Source organism: Bacillus rossius, chromosome 1, assembly GCF_032445375.1.
Source record: "Bacillus rossius redtenbacheri isolate Brsri chromosome 1, Brsri_v3, whole genome shotgun sequence".
Lineage (NCBI taxonomy): Eukaryota > Metazoa > Arthropoda > Insecta > Phasmatodea > Bacillidae > Bacillus > Bacillus rossius.
The window spans coordinates 369,858,417-369,874,674 of NC_086330.1; the positions used below are offsets into that span (position 1 = coordinate 369,858,417).

The window sequence follows — 16,258 nt, forward strand, 5'->3', positions numbered from 1 at the left end:
TGAAGTACTCTTTGTTTGCTCCTTTAAGTCTCTAGCCCTCTCTTCAATAGTGAGGGACTCCACGGCGGCCATCACTGAATAATAGTAATTTTCAAATGAGATTATGCGAGCTACATGGGCTTCAGGATCGAAACCCGTCGCTGGGTCCGCTGCAGCCTCCACAGCGAGATAGTCTGCGTTAAAACCAGCTTTCACTGAAGCAAGATCACGAGCCGTTGCAAGAAATAGGCCCCTTTTATTCGGGTCCCCTTCCGCAGTGTGTGCAAGGTCCGCCGCACGTTTAACCCGGTCTTCAGCATTTTTAAGGCGCAATAACGCCGACCGAACGTCTGCCATGACGCACTGTTATTGTGTCAAAACACGTAATCTTTATTCATTGACACAAATAAATGTGACGTCACGTAACGGACAAAGGCAACTGCGGGATACGGCAAACAAGGCAGCGACAGGACACTAAAGGACAAAGGCAGCGACAGGACACTAAAGGACAAAGGCAGCGACAGGACACTAAAGGACAAAGGCAGCGACAGGATACTAAAGGACAAAGGCAGCGGCGAGACACTATGGACAAAGGAGGCGAAGGGACAAACAAGGGAAAGGTCACGGACCCTAAACAAGGATAAAGGACGGCGACGTAATACAAAGGAGAGGTCAAAGTCACGGCGTGGCGCGGCGCACTCAGGACAAATTTGATAATTTCAAAATCCGTGACAAACACAGCAATAGGGTGCTTCACGTCGGATACATTTACACGTGCAAGTTAATTGCATCAGAGTACAAAAAAAAAATGATCAATGCACTTAAGACGTGAACGGACCACACTCAAACTGAACAACGCATATCGATGCACGCCGACGAACAGTAGCGGACCTAGACTGTGCGGGGCCCTGGACAATTTATTTCAGCGGGGCCCTTGTATCTCGGTGAGGGACGGGGGGTCTTATTAGACTAGAGTATGGAATACCACTGGGGAAAGGGGGATTTGTGGTCACTCTCCTGGAAAGTTAGAAAATTAAACTTTTTAGCCTACATTGAACCTAAATTTCGACGATGGTAAGAAATTTTCTTTCGTGGAAATTGCAATTGGGTTAGTTTTATTAATGCATACAATTTAATTCTGGTGAAATTTGGTCATTTTATGTCTATAAAAGCTGTCAATATTTTTAAAAGTGAAATCATAATAAAAATATAAAAAATCAAAAGCAAAAACAAAAAAACAATATTTCCTTTTTTTCATTTACACACATACAATATTTTTTCACATAAAATAAAATTATACAAAGAAGAAAAATAAAAATACGAAAATAAATTTGGATTGTTTTTGTACAAATACTCAAATATATGCCACATGTAAATGAGGGTTAATCTGTATATGTAGCTGTTTAGGCTATTATTTAAATTAGTCGTAAAATTAATTTGGTACAAAAATCACATGGGTAAATTTTTTTCCCTCACTTATGAAAATTAATGGTTTTAAGGGGAAAAAAACCAACAACAACATTTCAAGGCAAAATATTACAGTTCAACTGTTCCTTATCTCCAGTAATTTTATCAGTCTTTAAATATTTTGTTAAAGAATCGCTTAATTTTTTTTTCAAGTTCTTTGCGTTTTTCAATTTTTTTCCGTTTGGAACTGCCAGAATCATATTTCCTACCAAAGTCACGATCACGAGAGGTCATTGTAAATTAATCGGACTGAAACTAACAAATAAAAATTTCAGCCTTGATTATGAAACTGTATAATAAAAATAAATATCCCTATTAATAAATATCATTGAAAGTAGTTACAACAAAATAACAGGACGAACGAATAGAGATTCAAAATGTGTACTACACGATACATGACTTAATATTTCCACTGATCTGGCGACACTGCAGTAACAACATCGGTCTGTAACGCGTACGTTCACACCCCCTCCACTTTTGAATATCGTAAAAGGGAAGGGAAGGCTAATTATCAGCTGCTGACTAAAGTCACGTAAATTTAGAAGGTTGAGAGGAAGTTTAGGGTTTACATAGCGACCTATACTTTCAATTCCTTTGATAACTGGCAGAAGTAATATAAACATAAAACAAAAAAAGCACAACTGTATGTACTTTTCACCGCCCTTCCCCAGAGATATATTAGAGGAAAACGACACTCAGAGCAAAGCCTTGTTGTCGCCGTATCTGTGATAACTGTAACCTGAAGCAAACACTAATCAGCATCGCCAGCTGGCAAGTGTCAGGTAATGTGATCCACATATTGCCAACCCGATTATCTGACACTCGTCCCCTGCATGTTGCGGGTAATACATATAAAAGAGGTTCTAATAAACATTAGGGGTATACACCTTACATGACAGGTGCTAGGGTGAGGGCAGACGCGGGGCCCCACTAGGTGCGGGGCCCTGGGCGATTGCTTGGGTCGCCCGGCCCTAGATCCGCCCTTGCCGACGAAGTAAACTAAACGCCTACGAAACTATTTCTTAAAAGACTAAACACGCCGGCAAGATCCGGCCCGGAGGACCAAATGTTTTGACTGTGGACTGATAACACCATCTTCCTGACGGAACGACTTACCGCGGCGGTGCGATAACAAAGACTGACTAGTTGACGGCACTGCCAGCTAGTGGCGCTACCGCAGCCAGTAGCGCGGGAGTTCAAACACAGTCTTGATATAAGGAATGTCTCAAAGTCCTAACATATTTACACAAATTGAAAAACATCACCAGTCCAAACACCGTGATATTGGTTTCACTGCCAGTAAAGAATGGCATGGAAAGTCCACAAAAAGTTGTGCGACATGAGTAGGGCAGGCAAGTCAACCATCCGCCTGACGATAATTATCTCCCATTACGCAGTGTCGTATTTTTCATTTAAAGTATTCAATAGTAGGCTTATAAAGATAAATGGTGTGACATTTATCGTTGAGTGTTATTCTAAGCATTTTGTAAATTGTAAATTAGCCTTGCTATTTATGGAGAACACGAACTTTTTGGGAACGCATTAGTCATGCTAAGTGAGAGATTGATGTAAATATTAAAATTAATTTATTTAAAAAATTTAATTGAACTGTGTATTGAAATTGTGGCTCTTTGAAATATATTAGATGTTAAAAAAGAAAAAGAAAATTTTGATCTTGGTTGAATATCCACGTTGTCGTTGCCCATTGTGTTACATATTTTTTGTATAGATGTCTATGACTGTTGTGTATTCTTGCTGTGCAATCGTTTGTTACTTTAATATAAAACATATTAAAGTATATTTTCTCAGTTTTATTCACTAAGAAACCCTAACTTTAATAGGTTATGGGCCCAGGAAACTCTGAAAACTGAAGAATTAAGAAAACAGCAAAGAAGAAGTCATAATTTGCATTTTCGAATAAATCACACCATATAACCTCCAAATGGAACGAACTTTGAGTGTGGATAAATTTGACGGAAGAAACTTCAGGCAATGGAAATTCCAGATAAAATGTGCCCTGAAAGCAAAAGGAATCGATATTTCGATACAAAGAACAGAAGCAAATGCGGATGCATGGCTAAAAAAGGATGGCATGGCTATGTACATTATCACGTCGTCGATGGATTTAAATCAAATAACCCTAATAGAAAACTGTGAAACCGCCTTGGAAATTATGTCGAAATTAGAATCCATATATGAACAAAAAAGTGAATTGAACAAAATGTTAATTCATGAACGGTTTTACCAGTATAAAATGTCACCAAGTGACAGTGTTGCACAACATATTGCAAAGGTTGAAAATCTCGCAAAGCAGCTCAAGGAAAGTGGTGAAAGCATCAGCGACAATGCTATAATCACGAAAATATTGGGAACTCTGCCTCCTAAATATAGATCACTTAGGCAAGCATGGATGTCGCTGGATTCTGAAAAACAAAACTTGAATAACTTAACGGCAAGACTACTTGATGAGGAAGCTAATATAATAATATTACTTGTGAAGAAGAACAAGAAATGGCTTTTTTGGTTGCTAATACTAAACCGAAGAAAGAATCAACCAAAAATGAACCTAGTACAAGTGGAATTAGCAAAGAGAAACCTGCGAAGCATCGTTTTGAATGTTACAACTGCGGAAGAAGGGGGCACTTTGCCAGAGAATGTCGTGCACCAAAGAAAATACATAAGAAACCAGCTGAAGGTAAGAATACCATGCTAGCTTTTAATGTAGTTGATGAGTCAAATATAGGCAGTGGTTCAGAAGAAGACACCTGGATCTTGGATAGTGGTGCTTCGGCCCATATGACATATAGAAAAGAATTTTTTGAAGAATATACAGCTTGTACTCAGAAATCATTGACATTGGGGAACAAAGAGTCCATAGAAGTATGTGGAATTGGAAAAATTTTAATAAAAAGTTGTGTCAATGGACAGTGGGAGCTAAGCATGTTACATGAAGAAATTTAGTTTCTGAAGGCATGGTAACAAGAAAAGGTTATGCCATTGTAAAGAAGGACAGTAATGCTCTAATTTACAATGGTGATGAAGTTGTGATGTGTGCAAAAATGAAGTTGAACAATTTATATGAACTGGACATTGAAACAGTTGTTCCTGACACATGCAACTTAGTGCAGAAAAATAAAAGTGATATTAAAAAATGGCACGAAAGATTAGGACATTTAAACTTTAAAGAAATAAAACAAATGAGCGTGAACAATATAGTTGAAGGTTTAAATATTGAAAAAAGTAATGAAACTGACTTAGTGTGTGAAGCATGTGCTTATGGGAAACAATCTCGGTTTCCATTCCAGAAATCAAGTCGGGCAGAACTACAACCTGGTGACCTAGTATATAGTGACGTATGTGGTCCAATGAGTCATACATCGGTTCAAGGTATGAGGTATTTTTTATTATTCAAGGATGCGGCAACCAGCTACAGACATGTGTACTTCATGAGAAATAAGAGCGATACTCTTGAATATTTCAAGAAATATAATGCAATTGTGAAAAACAAATACCTGCACAGTGTAAAAGCCTTGCATACAGATAATGGAAGTGAATATATTAATACTGCATTTAAAGACTACTTAGATAAAGAAGGAATTGTTCATGAATGTACTGCTCCATATACCCCAGAACAAAATGGGCGTGCAGAAAGAGATATCAGAACAATAGTAGAAAGCGCTCGATCCATGCTGTATGCACGTGATGTATCTTTGGATTTATGGGCAGAAGCCATAAATTGTGCAGTTTATTTGCTTAATAGAACCTCATCTAGCCAAACATCAGACAAAACGCCATCAGAGTTGTGGAATGGAGTCAAACCAGTTTTGGGGCATGTAAGAGTATTTGGTAGTGAAGGATATGTACATATTCCTGATCAGTTGCGGACCAAATTAGAAAAAAAAAGTGAAAAGATGATATTGGTTGGATATGATAATACCAATTACAGAATGTTCAACATGAAAACAAAACGAATTAAAGTATCAAGAAATGTTGTTTTTGATGAGAATAAATATCCTGAACAAAGACAGAATATAGCAAAAATATTCATAGAAGAAAGTGATGAAAATGTCAAACAGGATAACTCTGAAGTCATACTCAAAAACGACCCTGCTTTGAGTGATAATTCTTTAAATGAAATCTCACTGAATGAGAATGAGGAAAGTATGCTCAGTTGTAAGACTGATGATCCTAATTATGAACCATCACATACCCTCAATGATTCTCCATGTGAACCAATGAATCTGAGACCCAGGAGAAATTTGAATTTAGAAGCCAATTTAATGGAATTTGTATTACCATCATCATTTGATGAGGCAATGAAGAGTTCGCAGAAGAATGAATGGTTGCAAGCCGTTAAAGAAGAACTAAGTGCTCATGATGAAAATCAGACTTGGACCCCAGTGAAGCGAGCTGGACAGAGAACACTCACAGCCAAGTGGGTATTTTCCATTAAGAGGGGTGACGATGGAAAAGTAAACCGTTACAAAGCTCGATTATGTGCACGAGGGTTCAATAAAATCCCTGGTATTGATTACCAGCAAATATTTTCCCCTACCACAAGGTATGATTCAATTAGAATTATTTTAAGTATTGCAGCTAAGTATAACTTAGAAATCCAACAATTTGATGTCAAAACTGCTTTTTTGAACGGGGATCTTGAAGAAGAAATTTATTTAGAAATTCCTGATGGTGTGCTTGTTGACAAAAGTAATGTATTAAAATTGAATAGGTCACTCTATGGGTTAAAACAGGCAGCAAGGTGTTGGAACAAGAAGTTTACTGAATTCTTAAAATCATATGGTTTTGTTCAGTCACAAGCTGATTACTGTGTATATGTTAGAAATGTTGAAAGTATCAAGGTTATAATGATAATATATGTTGACGATGCTCTCATAATATCATCAAGTAAAAAGGTAATTAAAGATATAATTAGTTTCTTGAAACAGGCATTTAAAATTAAGGAATTGAATTTGTCACATTTTGTAGGCATAGAAGTGTTAAAGTCTGATAACTGTATTTGTTTACATCAGCGAGAGTACATCGATCAAATTGTTAAAACTTTTGATATGAGTGAATGCAATCATGCATCAACTCCTGCTGATCCGAATGTTGTTATATGTAAAAATCTTGAGGAAACTGCTGTGAAATTCCCTTATAGGGAAGCTATTGGTTCACTGTTGTTTCTATGCTCAGTGTCCAGACCTGATATTTCATATGCGGTTAACATGTTGAGTCGGTATATTAATAATCCTAGTCTACAACATATTAATGCAGTGAAGCGTGTGATTAGATATTTGGTTAATACAAAAAATGTTTGTATTAGATATGGAGAAAGCAATGATCTTATCGGGTACTCCGATGCTGATTTTGCAGGCGATGTTGATGCTAGAAAGTCTACTACTGGATATATATTCTTAATGAATGGCGGGCCAGTAACATGGTTAAGCCAAAAGCAAAAGACCATTGCTCTCTCTACCACCGAAGCAGAATTTGTTGCAGCCTGTGAGTCTGCAAAGGAAATACTATGGTTAAAGCAATTGTTGTTGGACTTGGATGAAAAATATGATTGTATTAAGCTATATGTTGGCAATCAGAGTGCAATTAAGTTAATTAATAACCCAGTTTTTCACAAACGAACCAAACATATAGATGTCAAATACAACTTTATCCGAGAGAAAGTGGAGAATGGTGTAATAAATATATCCTATGTCCCAAGTAAGAATCAGCTTGCTGATATATTAACAAAGCCATTGCCCACTCAACCTTTTGTCCTTCTAAGAGAACAAATAATGGATAAGCTGTAATAGTGTAATGTTTGAATGTAAAATATTTTTTTTGCTCTCATGATGTAAAATTTTAGTGGGAGTGTTAAAAAAGAAAAAGAAAATTTTGATCTTGGTTGAATATCCACGTTGTCGTTGCCCATTGTGTTACATATTTTTTGTATAGATGTCTATGACTGTTGTGTATTCTTGCTGTGCAATCGTTTGTTACTTTAATATAAAACATATTAAAGTATATTTTCTCAGTTTTATTCACTAAGAAACCCTAACTTTAATATTAGACATATACTAGAAGACATTCTATAATTAATTGGTACACAGGAAAAATCAAAAATTGTAATTTTGAAACACAGCAACCGTACGAAGATGGTCATGCCGGACACTCAACTGAAGGTGGTGTTGTAAATATTGGAGAGGGCAGGTTACAGTGGGCAGCCTATGCCAATGTTATCAGTGTACAGGTGCTAGGCTACGGCTAGCAGTCGTGCGAGCTGCAGTGTTCAGCTGTGAGCTGTGTTGGCAGCCTGCTCCCGGGGAGGACAAGGCCGGTGCGCTGATAGACGACGGAGCAGAGCAGCCTGCCGCGCCTGTGCCGGTGCCCGCAACAGAGGCAGACCTCCTGAACATGGGCGGTGATGGCGGGGCTGGGGTTGACCTGCTGGGGCTGTCCGGGGCCGACGCCCCTCCCGCCAGCAACGTCGACCTGCTGGGGGGGTTCCCCGCCCCCAGACCCGCCCCCTCCACCACGGCCGTGTTCGACGGCTTCAGCGATCTGCCCGCGCCCCCGAGCCACCCCAAGAAGGATCTGTTCGACCCGTTTGGGGGAACCGACTTCGAGGTGCGTGCTTGCAAACACCTTTTGTCTGTTCTGTTGACAAGCAATTGCACCTAGCAAAATTGTGCTCAATATGCTGCAGGTCCTACATTTTAAAGTTTGTCTCTCTTGGGTTATGTTGAAGAAAAGAAAATTATTTCAAATAATGTTAATATTTCTGTTAAGGTATGTGAACAAGTTTTTAAGGATGAAGGAAAAATTATAATCTTTATTTGAGCTTAGTGTTACGAACGTCTGGTCAATAGAGGTGAGGTCGTGAAGCAAACTACCAAGTGGGGTTGGTGGAACCATCCTGGCATATGCCTGGAGAGATTTTTAGGAAACAAAAGAAAACATAAATCAGAATGGCCAACTAGGACATAACCCGTGTTCACTGGAATGCAAGTCTAAGGTCTTGTGTTTTGCAATACCTCATTTTGACAGATTGTGAATTTGGCTCAACTATTTATTTTTCGTGCTTTTGGATTTATATTTTTTTAGTAGAGGACAAATTTGATATATTTTATAACATTATAGCAATTAACATGAAGACAGATACAAACAATATCCTAAGGATGGTTATAGTTATTTAGTGACTGGTTCTGTTTATTACTTGAAGGCAAGAAGTAGTTACAGTATCAACCAGCAGGTGAAATGACAGAGGAGTAAAGAAACTGATTAGTGAATTTGTTTAGTAATATATATTGTATAAGCATTAAAAGTAGCATCACCACTTTTATCACTGAGTGAACCTTGAAATATTTTTTTCCGATAGTTAATACTATTAAATATTCAAATTTCAAAGTTTACAGAATGGAAAGGTTATCAGTGACCCATGTTTTGCGATGAATGTTTACTAGTACAAGAGCTACACCGGCTGATTTGAACTCTACCACTCCTACCAAGTACACTACACTCGTGAAAACAGAGCTGATTCACAGAGCTGATGGCGAACAGAAGCTGCAGCTAAGATGATTGTTTCCCTGCAAGGGTAGTGGTGGGCCTGTAGTGACGGTTCGTCTGTTTTGCAGAGCAACGAGTCGCTCTCCAATGGGGTCGGAGTGGCAGCTCCGAGTAAGGCAGCGACTGCCAACCTGCTGGGAAGCTGGGACGGCTTCATGGGCGCCTCTGCCCCTCCGGGCCCCACCGCCGGCCTCAAGCCCTCCTCCACCATCCCCCGCAACGCCAGCACACCCAACCTCGAGTCCCGTGCCCGCGACCCCTTCGCGGACATTGGTGAGCTGGTTTTGCTGTGGTCTATCTCTCTCTCTCCCTCCCCTTTCCCTTCCCCCACAGTTCTTCACCCGTCCATAGGTTCAACCTGGGGGAAAACACATCTCTGAAACACATAAGTAGAGCGACGCCTCTTGAAATGCTTGAAGAATAGGATATGGGCTCTCGTACAACTGCGTACGGGGCCTTGCGTCACCAACACTCGCTTGACGGGTGGTATAGCTATCACTAACCAGTTATGTGTGTATGAATACTAATGGATACAGTCTATGCCTCTGCCACCTCCAGTACCGCAATTTTGTGCAAAATTCTAAATTAGCTGAGGTAAAGAGCGAAATGCTGGATTGTAATAAGGTGCAAATAAACAATAAACATTAGAATTTTTAATTGTTTTAAATATATTGAGCATATATTATATAAAACAATGTTTTAGCAAACATGCTTTTAACTCCAGGTTACTTGGGTGTATGTTTTCTTAAAATGTACAATGCCTCAAACTGGCTAGCAATTAAAACAATAAACAAATACCCTCATCAGCTGATAGCTATTCTAAAGGTTCTATACTATATTTACAAATTTTAATGCATTCAAGTTTACCACTACTGTTGACTAACGATAGGCCTTTTAAAATTTCTATCAAGCACTTTTACAGGCTAACAATGCTTATGATAACAATTCATTTAAGACAGTGTATTTTAATATGGTTTAAGTTCATAGTTAATTTAGTGTGTGTTGTGCAGTTGCCTTTAATAAAGACATCAAACTTACGTTACTTCTCGTTTGCATAGTTAATTCATGGTTGTTGATGTAAAATATGTAGCTGATATTCGTTGTGAACATGCTACCAGTTTCAGGTGTCTTGCTGGTAGGTATAGAGCATCCCACTCTTAGATTGCAGTATGGAAGTAAATGGGCGCATTCTCTCTCTCTCTAACACACGCCGATTGCCGTTAGCACGTTCTTCGTGCGTTGTTGCCAAATATCAAACGAAATTTAAAATTTTAATTTTTGGACCAAGCTCTTTTTCATATTGTATAGAATCAAAATACGCATCAGGCAATGCTTATTTTGAATACTTAACAATATTTTAAGTGTCCGAAAAAATTAAAAAACATAACTTATTCGCTGCGAACTGTTTTGAAGTATTCCGATATGTTTCACATCAAAAAAAAAACCTACATGTGTATTTCATTCAGATTTTTTTTATTAGTAAATTAATGCCTTAGGACGCCACCGAACAAATGTTAAGACAAAAACTGTACAGGTTTCACTTAAATAATTTTTTTAATATATTGAAATGCATTTTCTCACAAACTGACACATCAAAAAGTTGACCCGCGGAAAATTTTTTTTCTATTAAAGATAGATGGGGGATGAAAGCGAGAAAAATGTTCACAATGAATTGAATTAGTTTTTAAAAGCAGCGCCATCTTAATTGCTTCTACAGTTTCCGTGGAAATAGCTGTTAAAGATGTGTCTTATCAGTACAAGAGCGCGCGCTGCCGTCGTAAGAGGAAACAGGGCCGTGTGTTTAGATAAGTGGGGTTCTGTTCTACAAGCAATTTCAAATACATGGCTTCCTTAGTCAACAAAAAATATTATAATCGATTCTTGAACATAATATTTAAAATGTATGAAATAAATACGAAGGAATTTAATAGCGATCATGGTACAAAATTTTGAATTATTTTTCTATCCTTCTCACCAAGCATCTTATCAAACATTGTTTTAGACAAAGTTTTGGAAAATAATTATGATATTATTACAAACAATTTAAACATATTTGATAATGTGTCTACTAAGGCAGTTACGTTTTTTTGTCCGGTGAAAATTTTTTTCGAACCCATGCAGTTATGGCTGGTCGTATCAAAAATGTATTTAGAAAACATTTTTCGGCATTAGGTAATCCGAGTTATCATACGTTAAAACGGATTCGATATTATTCATATTATGGGAGTTGTTGCGATTTTTCTGTTTTTCAAAAAATCTTCCCCATTTCGAACCAATTGTTCGGATTTTTCCCATAACTTACTCGACCGAGAATTTCCATTACCGTATTTTATTTATCATTTTGGACATGACTTGTCCAAAAATACGGCATTTATCGGGCCCATGAAAATGTGATATATATATATATAATTATATAGGTATATATATGGGATTTTTAGAACAGAAAAGAAAATTATAAGAAAATTTCATCTACAATAGGTAGTTTTTATTTGAAATTTACATAAAAGTGGCATTATTACAAATTTATATGTGTAATAGTATAAAATATTATAAATTACGATATGATTTCTTAAAATGCTTCTTGTTCTATCCAAATTACAAAGACACGCATCTCCTGAAATTCGTAATGTGTTAGAGATTTGGCAACAGCGCGCGCCATAAGCCGTGTACTGCAATCTAAGAGTGGGACGGGCTATAGCTGACGCCACACAAACACCTTTCAGTGGGTCTTAAATTTGACCACTACCCATTATTACCTCACCAAGTCATTTCACAGTTGATAGTGATTTTTTATGATATAAGACTGACTGACGTATAAAATTTTAATATAAATTAACTTTCACAGATTGTGGCTGATCAAATCTTGAATAGTCATAAAGTTACTTTTAATGACTGTTCAGTCTGTAAATTAATTCCATCGGGGTCCGTTTGCACACTGAGTTCACCATTCCTCAAAGTTAAAAACTTGGTGAGGAAAAATAGTCATTTCCAGCTTGCAACACATCTTCTGTGGGTCACCTTATCACACTAGATCCCCGATTTTACATATGCTCACAATTCCACGGATAGCATTCGTGAAATTGGGAGTGGCCCAATTTGAATCTCCTCCATCCCTCCCTCCCCAAAAATTGTTGTTTTACATTTTTAACCAGATAATTCTGGTATTATTTGTATTTGTTTGGTCTTAATAAATGAAATACCATGAAATATTAGGTACTAGTAATGCAACAAAGAGGAAAAAACCTCCGGTTGCAGCGTGTGAATGTGAAGGTGGAATGTGATTATTACTTTATTCTGGAAATGGTTTTCTTTGGGAAATGAAGAATTTTTTTTTTTTTTTTTTTTAATTTTCACAACCTCCTCTAGCTATCGAGTATTTAGACAAGTAGTATCTGCACACCTCTGAGCTAGGCGGAGGTTGGAGTGGAGCGTAGACTGCTAGGATCCTCGTGCGTGCTCCGCAGGCAACCTGGGCTCCGGGCTGGGCGCGGGCTGGGCCGGAGGCTCCAAGCCAACCACGCCCGTCAACGGCACGCCGCGGGCGGGCAGCCCCACCAACGGTGCTGGCGGCACGCCACAGCACAGGCCCACGCAGGTACCGTTCCCCTGGGGGGATCAAACAACACTCGCGAAAGTTGCGCTAATGTCAGTGGATGCATGGGCTTGCTTATCACTGCAAATATATTCTGTTGCTAAAATTATTACTTTACACCTCCCGAACCTAGGGCTGATACAAAGACTCAGTCTAATAAGTTTCGACTTTGAAGTGTACAGACCATACTCTTGATGAAATGACTCACCCCGGTTGCACAATAACATTGACTTGACAGTTAGCTGCCGGCAGTTTCGGCAGATGCAAGTGGCGCTACCGTATCTCTATGGTGGGGAATTTGAATGTGCAAATGGTGCTATTGATCTGGTAGCAACAGGGGTCTGTCATGACGTGTCTTGCTGCTGTAGTGCATGAAGTAGTCTCAGTGCCAGTGCTTCCAAAGATCCTGGTGCAGTCGCTCCAGCTTCAAACACTTGAGTTGGCTTCCGGGTTTGGACTCGGGTATGGATTCAGGGATTAGGCAGTGACACGGAGAGAGAGAGAGCTATCGGATCACCAGCCCTGCGTGTGATTATCCTGTGCATACCTTGCACCAGTCACGTTTCTACTGTGATGGGTGATGGTGCTATTATTTGATGCTTCAATATTTCTTGGTCTCTGTGAATAGTCATTATAACCACAGTTAAAACATTAAAAGCATAACACGACAAACCAACAAATTTTCCTGGTGTCTAATGAGGTATGAGCAGGTCACACGAGGGTGGGACTAGTCCCAGTGTGTTCTGGCTGGGTGAGCGGCAGTCACAAGGCGTGCGTGTGTTGTGTGTGCTCAGGCAGCGCCAGGCAGCACGTCTCCCAAGCCCGGTCTCACGCCCACAGGCACGCCACAACACCAGGCCAGGACGCCCAACGCCGACTACAGCCGCACCCACTTCGACTCCGTCTTCTCCGGCAAGCCGGATGCCAACAGTGAGTTAGCACCTGCCATACAGGCTCATCCATTATTGATTAGCGGTAATGAGAGATAGGTAGCCACGAGGTATGTGAGGGATATAAAGTGCAGGTTTGTAACAGTGGTGAAGTATTCGACAGCCAAACTTGCAGATTGAAACCTGGTTAAGGTTGTCAAGTTTTTGAATTGGTTACAAATTATCCAGACCATCATCCTGATAGAATTTTGGATCTGGTTTTTTGCCTAATTGCCTACATAATTAAATGTGTACCTTTCTTTTCTATGATTTAATCTGACAACTTGTGTGTTTCAAGATGTTTTGCCTTTCAAATGAAAAAAACTTCACAGCACGACATATACGTACCTATATACTTGGATAGAGGCATGCATTATTTTAAATCCAGCTTGTTTTGTCATTGACTCATTCAATAACTTTTGGCCACAAATTAATAGCATTGTGCTGCCTCTAGGAGTGTCTCGAGTAGTGAATGTCATCAGGTGGTTGTGTGAATCACGTTGTTATCGCCAGACAAACCCAAAAGGAGCGGGGACGTGTTTGGGGACCTGCTGGGGAGCCAGGGCTACGAGTTCGCGGCCAAGAAGGAGCTGGGGCCCAGGACCATCAACGAGATGAGGAAGGAAGAGCTGGCCAAGGACATGGACCCCGAGAAACTGAAGGTGCCCTTGCTCTGGCTTGCTCGGTTTCAGTAGGACTGTGTTGTGTATAGCGCATCTCGTCATTAGCACTGTCCTTGTTTCCGTGTGATATACACCGTAGAGCAGACACCTTCATAATGTAATGAAAATCTTTTAAAATGTATCTGACATATTCTATAGGAATTTTAAAGAATATTTGGAATGGGAATTTGGGAAATACATTTTTTGTTGTTATTTATCAAGAGCGTCAATGATAATATTTAAAATTTACTTCTAAAGAATGTAACTGAATGATGCCATCTTAGTTTCAACCATTTTCGTAAACAAAAAAATTTTTTATATCACCTGCAATGTTATCCAACTGTAGTTCGGCATGTCGCAAATCAACAAATAAGTAAATATTAAAATGTTGGCTCTGTTTGATCATATCATGGCACATAATTTAAAGAATGCCTTGTTATTTAATTGTGACCGAATGCTACAGATAGTTGCTCTTGTGAAATAATAATTTATGTTTAACATTGAATTTTTTTTTTTCCTTGTGCAAGTAATAAAATTTAAAAAATTTATAACTTGTTATGTTTGGCGACAGTGGGCACTGCGAGGACGTGTTGCGGGGTGCTCGTTGCAGATCCTGGAGTGGGTGGAGGGCAAGACCCACAACATCCGCGCGCTGCTGTGCTCCATGCACACGGTGGTGTGGGACGACTGCAAGTGGAGCAAGGCGGACATGAGCCAGCTGGTGACGCCCGCCGACGTGAAGAGGGCGTACCGGCGCGCCTGCCTCGCTGTGCACCCCGACAAGGTGACTCTCGCGACGCCCCTCCTCCGCTTTAATTCAGGCTTCCATTACAAAGTTTTTAACTATAGACACAAACAAACTCTTCTGCGAATAAAGAAATCACTTTTGAGAGTTGAGGCAACTGAAAGTAATTTTAGGAATTTTTACTTCAGAAATATAATTAACAGATTTGTTTACAGTATATCCTTTTAATGTATCATGTACCCAAGAATATTTGTGAATTATGCAGTATTTCATTAGAAATGAAAAAAATAAAAAATGTGCAATGAGGTGCAAACACATCAGGACCATAGGCGATGCAGTATGGTTGCACCTTGGTTCGCAGTAGTGACTGATTGGATATTTGTGTAAAATTCTGCAGGAAATAAAAAAAAAGTTAAAAGATTTTGGTAGGCTTCTAAATACTTTGTTGGCACCATCCTGGTCTGGTGCTCTCAGTTTGACTTGCACTGGGAGTTGGGATGGAAGCCGTTAGCCTAGAGGTGCCCCCAAGGTGGTGTCAGATAATAACATGATACGTACATAGTTATGTAATAGCTGAGAAAGAGTAGTGTAGGAAACATCCAGTAGCATCAAGAAGCTCTAGCATCAATAGTGCCTTATGAACTTGTGGTGTGTACTGTGTGTAAGTGAATGAGACATTGTTTAGTAACAAAACTGCAATATTTAAATGAGAAGGGTTGTTCTGGTGGTACACATACGGACAGCTAGTTTGTTTCTCAGAAGAAATAAAACGTGCATTCAATGTCTAGGATTATGTAGTGGCTACATTTCTGGATTGTTTTCCATGCGGGCTTAATGTATAAATAGGGATAGGAATTTTTCGCGATCGCGATTTTTTCACGAATTCACGCGAAATTAGTACAGTAAACTCTCGATTATCCGGGCCTGGATTATCCGGTTTTCGGGTTATCCGTGCTTGATTTTTTTATGAAGTTGTAAAAAAAATGACGGGGTGTAGCTACGACTGCACTGCGATTTTTTTTTTTTTTTTTTACTGCTATGTCAGACCCTCGTTCCCCCGCCACCTGCACCCGTCAATTTGTCACACTTTAAACCAAAAAGGAATGAATTCCTTGACTGCTGCTTCCGGCTCAACCCCCCTCCCCCCCCCCCCCCTTTTTTTTTTCATTTTCTTTTCAAGCGTCCTTTTCACTGTGCCCCACCACGCTAAAAAAAAAAAGAAAACAAAAGGTCCCTCTACCTCTTTTACCTTCCCACACTCCTGACGGCGGGAAGAGGCATTTTTCACGCAGTTATTTACATCAGTTCTCCCAGGCACATTTGT

General features: G+C 39.3%; 1 protein-coding gene across 4 annotated transcripts in view; it reads left to right on the plus strand.

Annotated features, from left to right (window-relative positions):
* Nucleotides 1–16,258, plus strand: part of LOC134528430 (cyclin-G-associated kinase) — a 68,606-nt gene that overhangs the window by 39,634 nt on the left and 12,714 nt on the right. For 2 of the 4 annotated variants that reach the window (XM_063362036.1, XM_063362038.1), the window contains exons 18-23: nucleotides 7,753–8,067; nucleotides 9,075–9,279; nucleotides 12,471–12,601; nucleotides 13,393–13,528; nucleotides 14,041–14,189; nucleotides 14,800–14,973. In XM_063362036.1, the coding sequence (XP_063218106.1) occupies nucleotides 7,753–8,067; nucleotides 9,075–9,279; nucleotides 12,471–12,601; nucleotides 13,393–13,528; nucleotides 14,041–14,189; nucleotides 14,800–14,973 (1,110 nt within the window). Of the gene's footprint in view, nucleotides 1–7,752; nucleotides 8,068–9,074; nucleotides 9,280–12,470; nucleotides 12,602–13,392; nucleotides 13,529–14,040; nucleotides 14,190–14,799; nucleotides 16,164–16,258 lie in introns of those variants that run through there. The other 2 variants (XM_063362034.1, XM_063362035.1) reach the window with 1 other exon arrangement.